The sequence below is a fragment of the Carcharodon carcharias genome, chromosome 17 (assembly GCF_017639515.1).
Source record: "Carcharodon carcharias isolate sCarCar2 chromosome 17, sCarCar2.pri, whole genome shotgun sequence".
NCBI lineage: Eukaryota > Metazoa > Chordata > Chondrichthyes > Lamniformes > Lamnidae > Carcharodon > Carcharodon carcharias.
This window is the reverse complement of record NC_054483.1, coordinates 24,332,563-24,352,370: the sequence shown is the minus strand read 5'-3', so window position 1 is coordinate 24,352,370 and position 19,808 is coordinate 24,332,563. Positions and strand designations below refer to the sequence as shown.

Genomic DNA, 19,808 nt, shown 5'->3' with positions numbered 1-19,808 from the left:
TCGGCCGTTCCTTCACTGTCATTGGGTCAAAATCCTGGAACTCCCTTCCTAACAGCACTGTGGATGTATCTATACCACACAAGAAGGTTCAAGAAGGCAGCTCATCACCACCTTCTCAAGGGCAACTGGGTGGGTTATAAATGCTGGCCCAGACAGCGAAGCCCACATCCCATGAATGAAGAAAAAAAAAATACAAGTCTTTCTATCTTTTCAGTCATTTTGCATACAGTAATCTCTCATAGAATGCACAGTTAATTTGGGATGGATTTTTGGGAGATTTAACAGGACATTGGCAGAATTTCCAATATTGCCATGGGATTGGTTTTTTTTAGCATGTCTCACAAAGTGTTACAAGTACCTAGACTGCATTTATGGATCTACAAGGAGAGGCCAACTGAGCATCTGGCGATCCCATCCCGAAGTCTATGGTGCAGATATGAAGCCCACACCTAGGGGCAATGAAACTTGATTTTATGCCTACCCTTTCCAAAACTAGCTAGTGAACAGGGAGAAAGGAGTTCTCTGCTAGGCTTATGAATGGACGCTCAGCGTCCCAGCATGGTTGCCATAGACTAAGCTGCTTTTCAATAAATTTGCTTGAAAACTTGACAGGCCCGCCCAAGTCTCATTTCTCTCTGATCTTAGGCCACACAGGCTTCAACACATTCAGTGAATGTCCAGGACTGTAGAACAAATATCAGAACTCAAGCTTTGGGAAAGGCAGAATGGAAATATCATGTAACTTGAAGAGACACAAAGCTGTGGAAAAACCATCAGCAGAAACCACTGGGAGCATTCATTGCGTTGGAAACACTTGCTACTTTGGAGCAGCTTTGACAATATTGTGCCATTTCTGTCGGGGATCATTATTCCCTACAGACACTGTCTCTCATTGCCATCCTATAATACATGTGACGGGGGGTGTGTATGTGTGAGGTGAAAGAGAGAGAGGTGGGAGGCGAGAGAGAGAAAGAGAGACACAGACAGAGAGAGACAGAGACAGAGATGCAGAGAGAGACAGACAGACAGAGGCAGACAGAGAGACAGACAGAGAGGAGACTGACAGACAGGAAACAGAGAGAGAGACAGACAGAGACACAGACATAGACAGGAGAGACACACAGACAGGAGAAACACAGATAGAGAGAGACAGAGACACAGAGAGAGAGAGAGAGAGAGAGAGAGACAGACAGAGACAGAGAGAGACAGACAGAGAGAGACAGGAGACTGACAGTCAGGAGACAGAGAGAGAGAGAGACAGAGACATAGAGACAGGAGACAGAGAGAGAGAGAGAGGGCAGAGACAGAGAGAGAGGCAGACAGAGAGGGAGAGACAGAGAGACAGATAGACAAGAGACAGAGAGAGAGACACACAGACAGACAGAGAGCGACAGAGATAGAGAGAGAGACACAAAGAGAGACAGAGAGAGAGAGGGGCAGAGAGAGATAGAGAGAGGGACGCAGAGAGAGTGAGAGATGCAGGGGGGGAGAGAGAGAGAGAGAGAGAGAGAGAGAGAGAGAGAGACAGAAACAGAGAGACAGAGACAGAGACAGAGACACAGAGAGAGAAAGAACTTGACCTAACCATCTTCAGGTACTTCACCAATGACCGTGGTCAACATCGGAAAGGCCCAATTTCACAGCCAATTTTGTTCCATTCACAACTTTCCACTGGATCTGGGTAACATTTCCTGGAAGAAAGGCAGACTCCAGACACACATAAAAAAGAGTCTGTCCAAGTTGGAGAATACTTACTGTGACCTAGAACTACACTGTATATATCGGACAGGTCAGAGAGATCAAAAAGTGACAAATGCTTCAGCCAAACCAAGATTTGGCAATAAAGTAAAACAGCACAGGCATGTTTCTGTTAGATTTGCAAGGATTTCTTACCAGGTCCAATGACAAATATCAGCAGAAAGTGCCAAGTGCCATTATAAGCACAGGCACCTCAAGATCCACAGCTGCAGAACCACAGAGTGGAGATGAACTATGTGTCATCCATTATAATAGGGGCCAAGAATGGCAGCTTGAAGACCAAACAGACGGCTAGTATACAATGGGAGAAAAATGGCGGCAGCATCAACAAGCAGAGGACACAAAGTGAAGGTAGCTTGTAAAAGAACAAGAGGAGAAATGAGGATTTTTTTTTTAAAATGGAGTTGGGTGGGCTCACTGACTTGAAGCTGCTTTAACTGCCATTCCCATGATAACCTTCAAAATCAATAATTGGAAAGGAAAGCTCTGCAGGCTACAGGGAAAGTGCAGGGGGGAGTGGGATCAGCGGGCTCGTTCTTTCCAAGAGCTGGCACAGGCATGATGGGCCAAAAGGCCTCCCTTCTACATAATTCTAGAATATTTTATTTGCAGTTGTACCAGCCTGCTTTTTCAGATGAGATGGGTATATCAGCCAAGTGAACACCATCAACGTGAGATAGAGTGAAGGGGTCAAGATAATGACCAGTCTTCCGGGCTCATTCTCTGACATTTAACACGCTTGAGTATAGTGTTGCCCCTGTACCGAGACATCCCCTGCTGGACATGTGCCTCCTGAGTGGAAGGCACGAGGGAGAAACAGGAAAGGAATATGGAGGCTTCTGAAGAGGGAGGAAGCTGGCAAAGCAGAAGGATTGAAGGACAGAGGTGAAAATGGAATGGCTGGAGGGACATCTGCCCAAGTTGGGCCATTGCATAGACCCAACACTGAGATCATTTAGATTTCTGGACACTGAGGGAATCAAGGCATGTGGAGGTCAGGCAGGAAAGGGGAGCTGAGGTAGACGGTCAGCCATCTGACTGAACAGTGGGGCAGGTTCAAGGGACTGGACAGCACTCCTGTCCATGTCCTTCTGACTGACATGGCAGCAGCTGAGGGCACATTCAGGGACACATGGCTGAAGAAGATTGGATGAGTCATTCCCAAAGTCACCATGTGATTTGAATACAAAAGCAAGAAATAACTAACCTTCATCAAAGTTTATGAGAAGTTCACACACAACAAGCAGCAGCAACAATCTGCTGGCTTCAAGTCTGCATGGTGCCAATGAATTGGGGTCAACTCTCAACCTGGTTGCTTGTGTAATCAATAGCAGAGTAGCAGCTTGAAACCCTCAGTTTCAAGAAACTCCAAGCATCACGACTTCCCTGCAACCTTTCAAAATATAGCTCAAGAGTCAGCACACGACAATTGCACGGTCGTGAAAGATTTTCCATTCTTTATTCATTTCAGACACAAAGCATAGGTTTCTTTTGATTTACCATTACTAATCTCTCTTGTGTTTTTTTTATATAGAGAGAGAGGGTTCAAACTCTAGTCAGCTGGATGATAACATTGAGACACCCAGGCTGGGCAAGATAGAAATGACTCTTGTTGCTCCTGTGCAGTTCTGAGGGAGACTGTACTCAGAGAGGTGCCTTCAGGACAAGCCATCAGTAGTGCATCAGGGTTACCAATTCTGCAGGATTAGCCTGGAGTCTCCAGGAATTGAGAATAAATCTTCAGGACACAGCTCAGAGTAAAACCAGACAATGAGAGAAGTCATAGAGACATGCAAAAATAATTGCATATTGTTTTTCATTTTTGCTGAAGATTTGTAAGTTATGAGAACGATGGAGGTAGGGTAAAAAGGCTGTTTGACCCACAACCAACTATCATCCAATTGGTTAATGAAGAGCTGGTTTGTGTTCCAATTGGTGTGGGGAAGGCGAGGATTGACATGTAGGGCAGCCAATAGTGGGTTTGTGGAGGTCAGAAGCTGCGAGGTGAAATTGTCAGGAATATGTCCAAGGAGAGTTGCCAAGCAGTTGGTGCTTCTGAGTCATTAAGTTCTGTATCCAAAGCAATTAGACACAACACAAGTTGTTTGAGCAGGAGTTTCCATTTCCTTACCTCCACCATTACATTCTCCACCTCATTCAAGGCACCAAGTTTCAACCCAAGCATCCTGAACTTCGAACGTAATGACTTCAAGTTGCAACAACGTCTCAAAATAACCTGAAGACTTCTTTCAGATGGCCGCTGAATAATTCCTCAAAGCAATACATCAGACTCTCCAACCTGACAACCTTTGTTATGAGGGCATTAAAACATATCAACAGGACTCAGCCATTCAGCCCCTCAAACCTGTACCATTCATGGCTGATCTCTGCCTCAACTCCATTTACCTGCCTTTGCTTTATATGGATACCCTCAAGTGAGAAAAATCTAGTTGCTTGGTGGTACAGAACTTGAGTGCTGCTGAAAAAGAGACATGCTGTCGAAGCTTTTCATCTTGTACTCATCAGGACAGATTCGCAAGAATACCAAATCTCAAAATGGGAACAACCAATTAAAATCTGTTGATCTCCATCTTGTCAAATATATTGGAGGTTTTGGGGCAGCCTTTATGCTCCTAAACGTTTTAGAATATCACTGCTCAGCTATAATACACATGGGTAAAATAATGAACTGAGCTAAATACGTACAATATACCTCACAGAAAAAGGCCATTTAGTCCATCATGTCTCTGCAGGCTTTTTTAAAGGTCTATCCAATTTGTCCTACTCCAGTGTAGATAAGGTATTTGGAGGTTTGTGCATGCTCTCCAGCTCTGCGACTTAAACACAGCACACAAACACACCTCACGTACCCATGAATTAATCAAGGATAACTGCACCAATTCCCAATTCCTAGCTTGGGGCACTCACCAGGTCATAGATTACCTCCGGCAGTGCAGGTAGGAGAACAGCAGCTGGCTGTGCTATCTTTGGCAGGATAATAGCCTAAAGGCACCTTAAAACCATTGGGTTTCCTCTTTCAATAATGCCTTCACCTTCTCTGCACCTATTGTAGCTGCGTTGGAGTGCCCCTTTAAGCCAAACAAGGATCGTTTTTCAACCTTTGAACCTGATCATTTGCCTCACTGGGCCCCATCTACTGCAGTCAGAGAGACTACTGTTCTGCAGATTGATTCCAGCTGGCAGACGTGAAGATTGGGTCATTGAAACAAATTCAGAAACAAACCACAGCTCCATTAAATGTGGGATGACAGAGCCATGAAGTAGACTAAAGAACGGCAGCAACACACCATTACTGCCAGAGCTCAACTTCAAGAAAACACTGACAATGACTGAAAAACTATTTAAATGGGTTCAGATTTCAAAAGGTGGGTGGGCACTGCACACAAAACATGAACCTCGACTCATTTCTCTTCAAACACTGGCAGACATCTTCTGCATTTTTGATTCAGATTTCCAATTCTCGCCTCTGAGTTAGATGGTCATGGGGTTTCCGGTCCAGCAATGTGAACACAAAATCCAGGTCGGCACTTCCAGTACAATACCGAGGGAGTGCTGCACTGTCTTCCCTCTTCCACGGACATATAAAAACAAAACCACCCCCAGCACAATTTCGAAGAAGAGCAGGAGAATCCTCTGCTGGTGTCCTGGGCAGTACCTATCCCTCAACCCACATCATTAACTCTGGTCATCATCCCATTCTGGTTTGTGGAATCTTGCTGTGCTCAAACTGGCTGCTGCACTTCCCACATTACAACAGTGACTACAGTTCACAAGTACTTGATTGGCTGCAAGGTGCTTTGTGATGTCCTAAGGTTCTGAAAGACTCTTGGTAAACAGGGGACCTTTCTTTCTCTACCGACTGCTCACAGCTTGTTGTCGTCTGGGCAGGACAAGCTTAGTTAGTTTTATTGCACTGAAATAGCTTTGAATTGCAGCATGCAAGGAAGCAGAATTCAGGCCAGTAACAGGCATGGTTAAAATGTTGCAGCCTTGACAAAAGCTGAAGGAAGTGCAGCAGTACTGGCGAGTGAATGGCAGCACAGCTCTCCCAACTTTGTTTTTATACAAATGGTGGAGAAATACCGTTTCAAATGCTCCTGGACAGAAATTTCTGCTGAAAAATGCAAAACCTCCTCGGGGCTCTGGCGTTCTCAGAATTCACTGACCTTCCCACGAAATAGGCCCCCTCTGCTCGGTATTGGCAAGCAAGGCTCAGGGACCCCCCCAGACACTCAGTACCAATTACAGATATCTCTGCGTAATTCATCGGACCATCACCGGGGGACATTTTAAACATTGTGTCGGTTGGCAGAAAGAAGAAATCATATTCAGGTTCCGAGTTAGACAATGGTAGGCAGGAAATGGTGGGAATTTTTACATGTATGAACAAAAAACAAAAGGATAAGCAACTTCCCTTAACCATGTTTACTTTCCAGCTTAATTCGACCCAAGTAAACAATTCTGGAAGTTGCACGAATATCTGGTTAATGAGACACTGGGCTAAAAGTTGAGAGGAAATAATTTGTTAACTATTCAATTGCCCCTCTCCACCACAACCATTCCTATTATTGTCATAAATGATTGCATTTGCTTGGGCCACTTACAGGCATGCCTGAGTAGACAGCCACTCAGTTTGTAGCTCGGTCTGAAATCCAAGATTACCTGTCCCTCAGTCATCATCCCGAAGGTTCATTCCAACTACAATCCAAGTCCCACTTGACAAACTAAGAGCCTATTGTGATTTGAATACATTTTACTGGCTATTCCCAGAAGATCAGCCATGGTCTAATTTAACGACAGGACAATCTTCCCATTCCTTGGCTGGTCAATATGGAGAAGGCACTGGGATCATGACATTCAGTTACCCCCATGGCGGTACAACAACAGGCTGCAATGTTTTTTCCTGTCCATCATTTTCGTCATGGCCCTGAGTCCCACAGGTTGCTCTGACATCTTCTGCCATGTCTTAACATGGAGTGGGCATGAACAACTCATTCAGCTTCCTCCTCACAACCTTCACATGTTAAGATAGTTCACCATTGGCACATGCTTCATTCTGGAGCCATGTGGCACCCCAATGGTAGACTGATGGTGCATAGGTAGCCCAAGGCATATTGCTGAACAGAGTGAACAGTCAGGGGTAAGAGCCCAGCTGAGGGGAAGCTTCATCCTTGCAGAAAAGTTAGAGGTGATTCAAGTCAGATTCCTGGTGACCTAGGAGAACGGCCACTGGAAAGGGAAAGGCACGTGAGACAGACAAAACCAGGAGGAGAAAAAGATTTATTTCAAAAATCTCCAACTACAAATTCGGCCACTCCAACTACAAATTCGGCTACTCCAACTACAAATTCAGCCACTCCAATACATCAGACAGTGTAGTTTACTTTATAGTTCAAACATGGGACATCATTGCTGTTGGGGGAGATGTGTGTGGAATATTTATCCTGTTCAAATCTGTTCATGATCTCACCTCTCCCGATCTGTGAAATCTCTCTCACCTTACAATGCTCTGACAAGACTGTGTTCCTTGAACTCTGGATTCCTGGGTATCTTGAAACCTCTTCACCCCTTCACTGTGTGTTCAGCCATCTGGAATGCGAGCTCTGGAGATCCTTTGGGAAAACTCAAATTTTACAGTGCATTTCCCGTCGAAATCAAAGCTTTTTTAGCAGAAATAGTCCATCAAATGCCTCCCACCCACTTAAAAACAGCCCATCCCCCACCCCTCCCCATTAACCGCAAAGTTTGTTCGAGCAGTTCCCCCCTCAAGGGCAACAGCTCATCACCGCTGGCACACCAAAAGCCAATGTCACTTCAGGAGGATGGCAAGCGCCATCTCTGTTGCGACCAGGTCATTTATTCACTTTCCCATTGGAAAGAAATCTCCTCCCAGAAAATCCTGACCCAGGTGACAGTGTAACTGAAGCTCAATGTGTGCCAGTTGTTCGTCAGAGCCGTTACTGAGAGTTTATTAAGAAAGCTGTCTGGGTGCTTGGACAAGCCTGGGTTCCTGTTCCAATGGGAAACAGATGCTTGTTGGCAAGTTGCCAAGAGATTATATATCTACTTTTTCGTTTAAAGAGAAGCCTGTTTTCTCAGTGATCAACTCACATAATAAGCTCCGTAACCTGAAAACTTCGGAACTTCAAGTCATGCTCACAATTGTGCTCAACCACCATAAACCTACAACAAATGTTAGCTATTTAATATGAATAAATAAAAATATCCCAAGCAATTCACAAGAGAACATTCAGGCAAACTTTGCCCACATTTGTGCCCAGGAGGCATGGCAAGCACATTGGCGCAGGGCCAGATATACAGTTACAGTGGAGTGTATGTGATCTTCCAGTGTAATGGGACAGATTGGCACAGCTGCTATTTCAGACACTGGATAGCACATGTAGACAGGCCACCAGAGTAGTCAATACAAGCTGCTTAAAGGGAAATTGTTGTCTGCGTCTTAATCCTTGCATCGCAAATCGCACCCTCCCAGTTGCTCCAAGTAGCCTGCTTTATGCTTCAGAAAGGTCAGAGACAGGTCAATGGCCTTCTTTTGTCCCACCATTTCTTCCATTGATCCTGGATTCCGAAATCCCGATTCCCGCAGTTTCCTTCCTTTCAGGGGGCTGACTTCTTGTGGCAGTGAAAAGGGACAGAGCTTTTGAAGTTACAAATGTTATTTCATAGTGAACAGAAAGCTTGAGTTGTCCTAAGATACAAAGGTAACAGATCTGCATGCCACCCAAGGACTACTGAACCATTAGCGCTCATCTCCCCCAGCAAGTTCCTCTGATCCCCATGGTGGAATACTTCGAGATAAGATATATAGACAATAGGCCATTTGGCCCAACTAGTCTGTACTGTTGTTTATACTTCAGACAAGCCTCCTCCTATTTAATCATCCTTATCTCAGCTTTTCAACATACCTTTCTGCTGCCTTTTCTCTCACATCTTCACCTAGTTTCCTCTAATTGCTTCAACCACTTGCTGTGGCACTGAGCTCAACATACCATCCACACAGCAACAGCACAGCTGTATACAAGTGCAACATGTAACTTCATGGATTGGGGGATATGCTGGGCCATCATTACCCTCGAGCCGAGGGATCAATCCTGGTTCAATGAAGAGTATAGGAGGACATGCCAGGAGTAGCACCAGACATACCCAAAAATGAGGTGTCAACCTGGTGAAGCTACAACACAGGACTACTTGCATGCCAAACAGCAGAAGCAGTAGGGGACAGACAGAGCTCAGCGATCCCACAACCAATGGACAGTTAAAAAGCTCTGCAGTCCTACAACATCCACTCACGAATGGTGATGGAAAACTAATCAACTAACAGGATATCCCCATCCTCAATGATGGAATAGTCCAGCACATCGCTGCAAAATATAAGGTTGAAGCATTTGGAATCATCTTCAGGGCCAGAAGTGCTGATTGGATGATCCATCCCGACCTCCTCCTGAGATCCCCAGCATCAGAGATGCCAGTCCTCAGCCAATTCAGTTCACTGGCAGAAGTAGGGTAGGAACACATGCACTTTCAAGTCATGTACCTTGACCATTATCTTAACTGGACCAACCACATGCACATCACCTGAAACATTCACTCCCTCCACCACCAACGCACAGTGGCAGTGGTGTGTGCACTCTAAAGATACACTCCAGCAACTCAGCAAGGCTCCTTCAACAGCACATTCCAAACCCACGACCACTACCATCTAGAAGGAGAAGCAGGTAGATGGGAACACCGCCACCTGAAAGTTCCCCTCCAAGCCACACACCATCCTGACTTGGAAATATATCACCGTTCCTTCACTGTCACTGGGTCTAAACCCTGGAACTCCCTCCCTAACAGCACTGATACCACATGGGCTTCTGAAAGGCAAGAAGGGATGGGCAACAAATGCTGGAGACAATCACATCCCATCAAAGAATAAAAAGAAAGTGTAAGGTACGAAGAAAAGATAAGCTGGAGTAGAGGATCATTCACATTGTCATAGTTGACTGGATTGTCTAAGGATAGTCAGAGTCTGTATCTCTACTTCTAGAAGCACCAAAGATAAGACTGTGTTCATAGCTGGGAATGGAAGGCCCTTCTCCAGCTTTCCCCTCAGCCCTTCTTTGGGAAATCTGCACACAGTCATCCCTCATGTGCATATGGTATTCACATCGTTCACCTAGAACAAATATCCTTTTGCATTCTGACTGCTCAACAGGATGTGACAGAGAGGCCACTGCTCTTTGCACACAAGCTCAGAGCTATTCCCACTGTGGCTGGAGGTGTGGATAACTTACCAGACAGGGCCCACCTGACCTTGTGTGTCTGGGTCACATCTTCCATCCCCTCCCCCTCACCATAACTTCCTCTTCAACAAAGAGCCACAGAGTACATCAGTTCCAGGAACTCCAAGCATTGCTTTCATTGCAGAGAACAGAGACCCATTGCTCACTGTTCCTGTAAACTGCACCCTAACTCTGTCTCTTCGCATCCATGCAGTGCCTTTTTTGTCCACTGCTCCAGTCTTAGAAACCGTATTTCCATCTGGCAAGCTTCTCAAGATTGTCTTAAATTTAAACCTTCACTGCCTTGCTGGTTTGGAGTTTAAGATGTAAAGACTTCCAAAAGACCAGGGGTGTAGAAAGTGCCCACAAGGTCGCACTTGACTTTCTACTTTCGGTGACGGAAGGAGGATTTGGAAAGAAGGAGGAAGATAGAAGGCACGAGAGGCAAGGAAGAAACTTCTAGAGCATAGGGACATAACTCTGAAGAAAATGGGACTGAGGGACACAAGTCGGAGGCGAATAGAACTGGGAAACAGACATAGTGCAAGGTAGAATCACAAACCTCAACCCTCCCCATCACCAGTAACCATGTCACCCCCTGGGAGAGGCAAAAAAAAAATTTAAACTCCAGATCAAGTCAGTGAAAGAAAAGTTCTAGAGAATTCCTCTGGGGCTCCTGAACAGCTGCAGGAGGTTACACAGCCAGGGAAGGCTGACGATTTAGGAATTTGGAGTTTTAATACAACACACTAAGAAATGCAGAGACAGTAATTATTTAAAAATAACTAGAGTAAAATGAGGACAGAGTGAGAGAGGCTAAGTTCTCTCTGTGAAAACCCTCGAAAAAGATCCTTGACAAATGAGGTGTAAATGAGTTTTTAATAATTTATGAAGATGATAATTACTTCACAGCAGCCTCACTGGCCACAAAAGAAGAATTTTAAGATTATGAATATCAATTTTTTTCATCAAACAACTCCAAATATTTTCAATTTATTTTTAAAGTTTGGGCGTTTCATTTTCTACCTTAATCTCACGTTTGCATCCCAATCATTTATTTCACTCTGTAAAATTTCAATATGAAGTGAAAATTCTGTGTTTGTCTCCTTCCTGGTTTGCTGTCTACGAGGATGCTTCAATATGAATGGCTGTTTATGTTGCATCACTGGTATCACATGCCTGGAGATCCCCTTGCCTTGGCGTGGGGTTCAAACTGCCATTGGGAAAGGGGAAAATCATACCATAGAGATCACTAAATATTTTCTCAAGGCTAGTGGTGAGCATTCTTGCTTTGCTGTTGACTGCAAAATGCAGGCCATTCTGTTAAGCGTTACTTGTCTCAATGTTCCCTTTCTCAAGCTATTTTACATCAGGACTAAAAGGGATGTGTATTACTGCATATATCTCCAGAAACCAGATAACTCGGAAGGAATGCAGTTCTGGCTGTGGTTTCTTTGTAAGTGGTTTCCCCAGGCATTTATTATACTTAGAAAAACATTGCAAAATGGCATCTAAGACAAAACAGAAATGGATTCAAGTAAATGAGTTTGGAACACAGTTTAAATAATCTCCAAGCTGTAATTTGGTGTTTTGCTTAAAGACTTTCCCATGGGTTCAACAACTTGTGGTAGATCGCTCTGTCTGATTCACTGGTGACAAACTGGGAATTTCAAAGCGAATGAAGGAAATGGAAAAGCTGTGTGAACTACAGCTTGTGAAACATTAAGAAAAATGCCTTTCCCTGCTCAAGTCCAAACACTGCTGTGTGGGTTTGCTTGCTGAGAACAATAGGAAGACAAGGCCGCTCAGCCCCTCGAGCCTGTTCCACCATTCCATCAGATCATGGTTGATCAGTATTTAAACTCCATCCAGCTTATCTTGCTTTCTTATCCCTCAATACCCTGACCAAACTAAAGCCGGTCCATCTCAGCTTGGAAATTTTCAATTGACCTCACCCCCAGCTTCCTTGAGGGCAGAATTCCAGATTTCCGGCTCTCCTTCATTTGATACAGTGATGATAAAGGAAGTGGAAATACTTTTGGATTGTGACATCGTCATGCTTTGAGCAGCCAAGTAGAAAGAGAATTTAAAGCCTGTTGCATGACCCAAGTGAAGACACATCAATCCATAAAAATGGAGTGACTCTTAATTACAAGCGGCTGACCAGCGGTTTTTTTAAATTTCCTTGATTTCTCAATAGTGCTGGAGGTTAAGTGAATGAACACATGAAGTGCATTCACCTGAATTGTGTTTCAGAAAAATCACTGTTGCTCGTCAACCATTGTATGCTTCAGTTGTTACCTATTAAAACTAGAGCACATGATTAAGCAAGCTTTAGAACAAACATTCTCAGCTCCTGATCCTATTACAGCCTTGGTCGAAACATGGACAGGAGACCTGAACTCCAGAGGTGAGGTGAGAGTGACTGCCCTTGACATCAAGACTGCATTGACTGAGCATGGCATCAAAGAGCCCTAGCAAAACTGGAGTCAATGGGATTCGGTGGGAGGGGACTCTCCTCTGGTTGGTGTCATACCTAGCACAAAGGAAGATAGTTGTGGTTGTTGGAGGTCCATCATCTCTGTTCTGAGACATCATTGCAGGAATTCCTCAGGGTAGTATCCTAGGCCCAAAGTGGGATGTTCGCTTATGACTGCACAATGTTCAGACCATTAACAACTCCTCAGGTAGGTGTCCATATGCAATAAGACCCGGACAACATTCAAGCTTGGGCTGAGAAGTGGCAAGTAACATTTGCACCACACAAGTGCCAGGCAATGACTATCTCCAACCTATGTGAATCTAACCATCTCCCCATGACATTCAAGGTCATGAGCATCACTGAATCCCCCACTAATAACATTCAGTGGGTTACCATTGATCAGAAACTGAACTGGCCAGCCTTATAAATGTTCAACCATCAACGCACAGTGGCAGCAGTCTGAAACATCAACAAGGTGCACTCCAACAACTCACCAAGGCTCATTCGACAGCACCACGACCTCTACAAAGGCAAGGGCAGCAGACACTTGGGAACAACATCACCTTGAAGTTCCCCTCCAAGTCACACACCATCGCGACTTGGAAATACGTCACTGTTCCCTCACTGTCACTGGGTCAAAATCCTGGAACTGCCTTCCTAACAGCACTATGGGTGTACCTACACCACATGGGCTGCAGCGGTTCAAGAAGGAAGTTCACCACCACCTTCTCAAGGGGCAATTAGGGATGGGCAATAAATGCTGGCCTGGCCAGCGATGCCCAAATCATCATAAAGAACAAAATAAAAGTTCCAAACTAAAGGCCGCTAAAGACACAAAAGCCGAATTTCCAACAAACACAGCATGGTCCATGATTGGAATGGAGGATTGTGTTTCCCTGTTTGTAGCTCCCACTCACCTGTGGGAATGCCAAGGAAGACAGTTCTTCGCATTAGGATTCATGCTGAACTACTAAATCTGAGAATGTGACAAATACAGACCGTTTCAGGGGTTGAAGAACTCCTGGGAAGTTGGATGTGTTTCAAGTCAAGGATACAGCTTCCTTCAAAAACGACTCTCCAATCGAAGAAGCAATGAAAGCATTGGGTTAACGAGAATGGTTAATTATCAGTGGTCAAAGGAGAAACCTCCATTATCTTGCTCTTCAGATATTGTGAAATTCCAGATTACAAGGACAAAATTTCAGCAAGTAAACAGCGACCAATAATGGGAGGGTTTCACAAACTTTCACCTGTGAACCCACAGGTCTATCCCTGATTTAACATACTCCCAATAGCAATCTCAATCAAAAACATTCCCATTGGATCCATTCCAACAATGTAAAAGAATGAGTGATTGAACGTATCAGACTTGGTGACTACTGGTAACCAGCTATCAGACAGTCTCATCCTCAGTCTACATTTCTTTCAACAGACAAAGGGGGCAAGGATTTTAGGTCGGCGTGCAGGCATAACGGGCAGGCCAGGGAGCAGCCGGAGAATGGACTGCTGACTGCGACCGGCCCCCAACAGCGATTTCACGCTGGCTGGCCAATTAACGCCCAGCCAGGATGAAGCATGCACCAAAATGCTCAGCACTGCCGGGTTGGGGACAGGAGAAGGGCAGGCACTGATGTAAGCACAGGCACGGGCAAGTGCTGAATGAAAGCTCCCTGAAGGCAGAGAGCGGCCTCAGGGAGCTGAAGCCTTTACAAACTAATGAATAAAGTTTTAAAAATCATGAAAAAAATGTGCATGCATCACAATCAATCAATCAATCAGTCACCAGAACATATACATGATAAATTATTTTTATTTAATAACAGAAGCCTTATCCAGCCCTCGGATGATGTGTCATGAAAAATGCAAAGTCCACCTGGCCAATTCGCCTGTCCGCCAACTGTAAGGTTGGACAGACCACAAAAAAAAGGGAGACAATTACAACTCAATAGGCCCCTTATTTGTCAGTGGGCATACTGCTGACTTTCGCACACGCCTGCCGAACGAAATATCGCGCGAGTGCAGGATGACAGGGCGCTTGCCCGACGTCATCATGTGCTATTTCATGTTCAATCGGGTCAGGCACGTGCCCACACACCTAAAAATTCTGCCCAGGCATCCAATTTGGCCAAGTGGGGGATCCAATTTAATCATCAAGGAGCCTCTGCGTTTTAGGGTTATGGGTTTGAGACAGTCCTAATAAGCAGGAAGCCAGTGCTCGAGCCTCTGGATACTGCGTTCACCTCCAGCATGATACATATGTCTACTGAACACTGACCATCACCGTAATACTACAAGAGACTTCCAAATATGTTTCAAATGATACAGTAATGGAACGATAGAGAGAATATTTCCTCTGATGGGGAGTCCAGAAGAAGGAGACGTCATCTGAAATTTCAGTCCAGACCATTCAGGTGATGAACCTTCTTCATACCAAGGGGAGGGGACACCTGGAACTCCCTCAACTCCAAAAGGCTACTCAATTCAATCTTTCAAGATGAGATCGATTAATTTTTGTTGGGGAAGGATATCAAGGGATATGGATCTAAGGCAGGAGTTGAGGCACAGATCAGCCATTATCCAACAGAATGGTGGTCATTAATAAATCCAACCAGGAATTCTGGAGAGTGGTGAGAATATTGAATTCACTGTAGTATAAGGGTCTGGCACATAAAGGGTTAATGTTGGACTGAGTATAGTACCATCCATACAGTGATGTAAGAGAAATAATGACACACACCAAGGGGTCACTCTAACTTTGGACAGAGCCATGTGTCTCAGCAAGCATGGAGACAGCTCCTAGCTTGTCCCCTTTACTGTATACAGTGTCTTGAAGATATTAATGTACATAGTGTTATTGGAAATTATTTTAAATTGGGCTTATAGTAAGGTCTGTGTCTGTGAGTGTGAGTGTGTGTGTCTTCATTGAATTAAAGCCAGCAAGTCTGGGTGCTATGATGTATAGTAGTTTTGAGTTGTTGAACAGTAAGGTTAAGGGTAGATTTGCATTTTGTTGAATAAACCATTCAAAGACTGGGGGTGAAATCTTGCACCTAGCTAGGAGACACCAAGCAATATGTTTATATTACAAATAAAATTGGTAACATGAAAGGGGTTTTGTTGTTAGAAGTGGTGGAGTTCAAAGGGCCTGGTGATACAATGAGAATTTGCATCAAAGGGAAAGCTAGGTATATACAGGAAAGAGTTTTGTGTGTGTGGGGGTCAGAGGCATAAGAGATCTAAACTGCCTATGAGCCTACAACTGTGCGAAGGAACAAAATTGGAAGGAACCTCATTTTGAACTCGTAAGATAAAATGTTCTTTGCCTAGTTTCTGTTTAAAGTCTATGGGTTATTATTGCTTTGGTAAAGATTTACCTGGGAGAGATTAATTTGGGGATTTGTTTAAAAATTATTATGGTAGTAATTTGTAGACATGTGTATGTGTTTAATTCCTTTTTAAGTTAATAATTATAATAATTAAGTTTAATTTAATGTATATCAAAAGCCTCTGGAGGCTTGGTGGTTTAATTTCTGAATTCAGAGCTGCATCTCAAACATACCAATTGAATATATAGGTTATAGCAGTTGTTCAAATTTCCCTCTGGGATTTTAAATAACTCAGCCTTTACCAACTGCTGTGTCATAACAAGATGAACATAGTTCTTGTAAACACATACAGTTAACCTACTTAAGACTATGAAGACTTCATCAAGATCCACTGAATGGTATCCAACACCCTACAACACTCACTACCAGTAGCCAGTAGTTGTGGTGAATAGTATAGACGTATTTAAGGGAAAGTTGGATAATCTCACGAGAGAGGAACAAATAGGAGGATATATTGATAGGATGAGTTGAAGAGGGATAGGAGGAGGCTCATTTGAAGCATTATCAATACGGACCAGTTTCTGTGATGTATTTTAAAATCCTGAAATAACTGCACATCTTGTCTGTCGGAATCATCTAAATCTCAAACTTCCAACTCAGTGAGGTCTAACCAGTCAGCCAGTCACTCTCAATACCTACAATCACATTTTTTGAAGGCTGCCATGTTTTGGTATGCACAAACTAATGTCTTTGGAGAAACAATGCTCAACTCACACAGTAATTACTTTTAGAAACCAAAACCTGGCATCACTTCACTGGTATACCCTGTCACCTTCACCTGGTACACCATCACATCTTCTCATTGACATCTTTCAGCCTTGGCAACAAAGTGGACGATAAGTTGTGACCATGTAAAAGAAAATTTGTTGATGTGACCTATCTCCAGCTCTGTATTTGCAATGCTTCTTGAATCATGCTGTCAGTGTGAAGACAGACAAAGAGGTCTCATGTTACTGATAAATGAAGCGATCCATCAGTGATCACAAACAAGCCCCTCAATATTACTGCGGCAGATAGCTCATTGCTACTGATCTTTGTGGCTACCCCATGCTTGAAATATTCCTTATCAAACAGAAAAAGCACAAGACAAAGTGGCATTTAGACTTACCTCGATATCGTTGATCAAGGTATTGATGAATCTGAACCCAGGTACTCTTTGCTCGCTGCATACTACTCCAGCATCTTCGGTGTGCTTGCAATCAGTGACCCCCCAGCCATTGGAAGCACAAGCTGCAAGGGTCTTCTCCGCACCAGTGCAACGGACGTTATCGATCCAGATGCGGCCTGTGAGCAACGTTAAAGAAAGCATCAGCCAGGTTGCTGGAAACTTGAGAGGCTAGAAAACCTAAAAATCCTCAGAGATCCCAAATTCAGCCATTCCTGAAGTTCAGTTTCAAATCGGACTGCAAGATTGGCTCCAAGACCAACTGTGTTGCCAGAAACAGTGGTTAAAGTAGTCAATTTTCCTCTTGTATCGATCAATTAATTCACCTAATAATCCCCTAAATCAAGTCCTGGAACATTTAATCTGAAGCCTGTTACTTGGCTTTAAAAGCAGCTTGTGTCTCACAGCTATGTTCCCAGTTGACGCAGTCAAGCTTCAGATGTGCCAGGTCAGGGCAAATGTGTGGTTACTGTTGGCAAAGCAATTACATAAATAAATCCTGCTTTTGGCACTTTGTCGAGCTTGATGGAACTTGTGCTCTGCAAATTTTCTTTTCGTCCAAATGCAACTACTTTGCACAGGCCCAGGGAACAGTAAAGCACAGGTTCTGTTCAGGAGAGAGAGCTCTGCCCAAGGGGAAGGCACTGGGTGAAGGGAGCAACAGCCTTGGTATTACCAACACTGCATTGCTACTTTCTTTTGGCTAAAGTCTAGAACTAGGAGCCATGGTCTCAGGATAAGGCATCAACCATTTAGGGTTGAGAGGAGGAGAAATTTCTTCACTCAGAGGGCTGTGAATCTTTGGAATTCTCTACCCCAGGGAGCTGTGAATGCTCAGTTGTTGAGTGTATTCAAGACTAAGACTAATAGATTTTTAGACACTAATGGAATTAAGGAGTATGGGTATACAACAGCAAAGTGAATCTGAGGTGGAAATTCAGCGCAGTGCAGCAGGTTCAAGGGGCAGAATGGCCGAGTCCTGCTTTTGCATCTAATTTTCTTCTGAAGAAAATCTGAATTCTTCTGCCCCTTCCATTAAATTAGCCAAAAGCACATTGTTGCTAAGCATTTCATCATGGGATGTGCCTGAGTAACGCCATGGTATCACCAGGTTTGTCAACTGTGTACTTCCAAGGATCTTCGTGGACCTTGCAAGCTAAATTTCAATAGACACAGCCCAATACCTTTGCCTCTGCCATACTTGGCGCCAGGTACCCATTTTTCTGCGTAGATGAAGCCCAGTTCTTTACAGATGACAGTAGCCGTGGCAATGGAGAACTCATCATCGCACACAGTGCCCCACTCGCCATTATAGTAGACCTCAACTCTCCCCTCGTTCCCTTTCTTCCTCCGGCCTGCTAGTCGCAGCTGAATCTTGGGGACCTGTTGCCCGTCATCATGTGCCAAACAGTGAAGCTCTAAGGTGCAGTAGAGAAACACCAGCACCAGATATTGATGGAGAGCACCAAAGATGCCTTCCATCCTCCTTCACTTGCTTCACCCAGTCGAGAAATCTTTGCTATATTCTTTTGTCTCACGTTCCAGAGGTCTGTCCAATTGCCTCCTGCAACAAGATAAACACAAATTGAACAGAAAAATAAGAAAAGCAGTGAAGTTCGCAAACAGAAGCATGCCCTGCAGAAGATATTTTTCATCATTGATTTTCATTAAACTGAACAGAAGTTTTCTTCTGCAGCTGTTTGGACTCATTTTAGACCAACAAGATACTAATGCCAGTGACACCACCACCTGCAAGTTCCCCTCCAAGTCCCTCACCATCCTGACTAAGAAATATATCGCCGTTCCTTCACTGTCACTGAGTCAAAATCCTGGGACTCCCTCCCTAACAGCACTGTGGGTGTACCTACACCACATGGACTGCAGTGATTCAAGACAGTGGCTCATCACCACCTTCTCAAGGGCAACTAGGGATGGGCCAAGCCAGTGACGCCCACATGCCATGAATGAATTTTTAAAAAAACATGTTGAAGCAGCTTCAATCCTGACTTTTAAAAGTTAGATTGTTGAAAAGGAAAGGTTGACAGGGCTATAGGGAAAGATCTGGGGAAATGGAAATTAATTGGACACCCTAATAATGATTTGATAGCAATTAAATGTTCCTAGAGCTCATCTTTAATGAGTTCAGGAACTGACTGTTGTAATTTGTCTTCTATTTTTTTCATCTCTCATTTCTGATCCCTTTTTGAAGTGTAGAGGACCCACTAACAAAAGTGGCTGACAAACTGTGCTGAAGACACTCCCCCTTGCCACTGGGATTCAGTCTTAGCCTGACATCACACGAGAGAAAAAAACCTCTTCAAATTCAAAACTCTCTGTTATCTCCTCATTCTTCGAAGGCAGATCAGGGAAATGCAACGCATGTGGAGTATTTCTGACAGGCCACTGGGTTAAGAAAGCGATCAGAGGGGCAACAATGCAGCCGGGCCAATGGTCTTGCAGAAGTGGGGTCAAAGGGAAAGGTGTCTCTGTCCTGGATGTAAGCAAGAAAATGTGAATAGTGCCCTCCTGGCTTTCCATTACCATTCTGCACCATGTGCCAGTGCTCAGGAGACCAGGTTTTCAAAAGGCAGAACTGAGACACATTGACAAGTCTTGGGAAGATGGGGCTCCATGATGATTGACATGTTGGGCGACCGATGGCAAGAGAATGGGGGAGCAGCAGTTGAAGGTAGAAGGTCATGCAATGACAG

At 44.2% G+C, this 19,808-nt stretch overlaps 1 protein-coding gene across 2 annotated transcripts in view; it reads right to left on the bottom strand.

Annotated features, from left to right (window-relative positions):
• Positions 1-19,808, bottom strand: part of LOC121289827 (lysyl oxidase homolog 2-like) — a 68,626-nt gene that overhangs the window by 34,605 nt on the left and 14,213 nt on the right. For both annotated transcript variants that reach the window (XM_041209709.1, XM_041209710.1), the window contains exons 2-3: positions 18,282-18,661; positions 17,041-17,216 (exon numbers count right to left, since the gene is read on the bottom strand). In XM_041209709.1, the coding sequence (XP_041065643.1) occupies positions 17,041-17,216; positions 18,282-18,579 (474 nt within the window). In that variant the 5' untranslated portion in view covers positions 18,580-18,661. The remainder of the gene's footprint in view (positions 1-17,040; positions 17,217-18,281; positions 18,662-19,808) is intronic.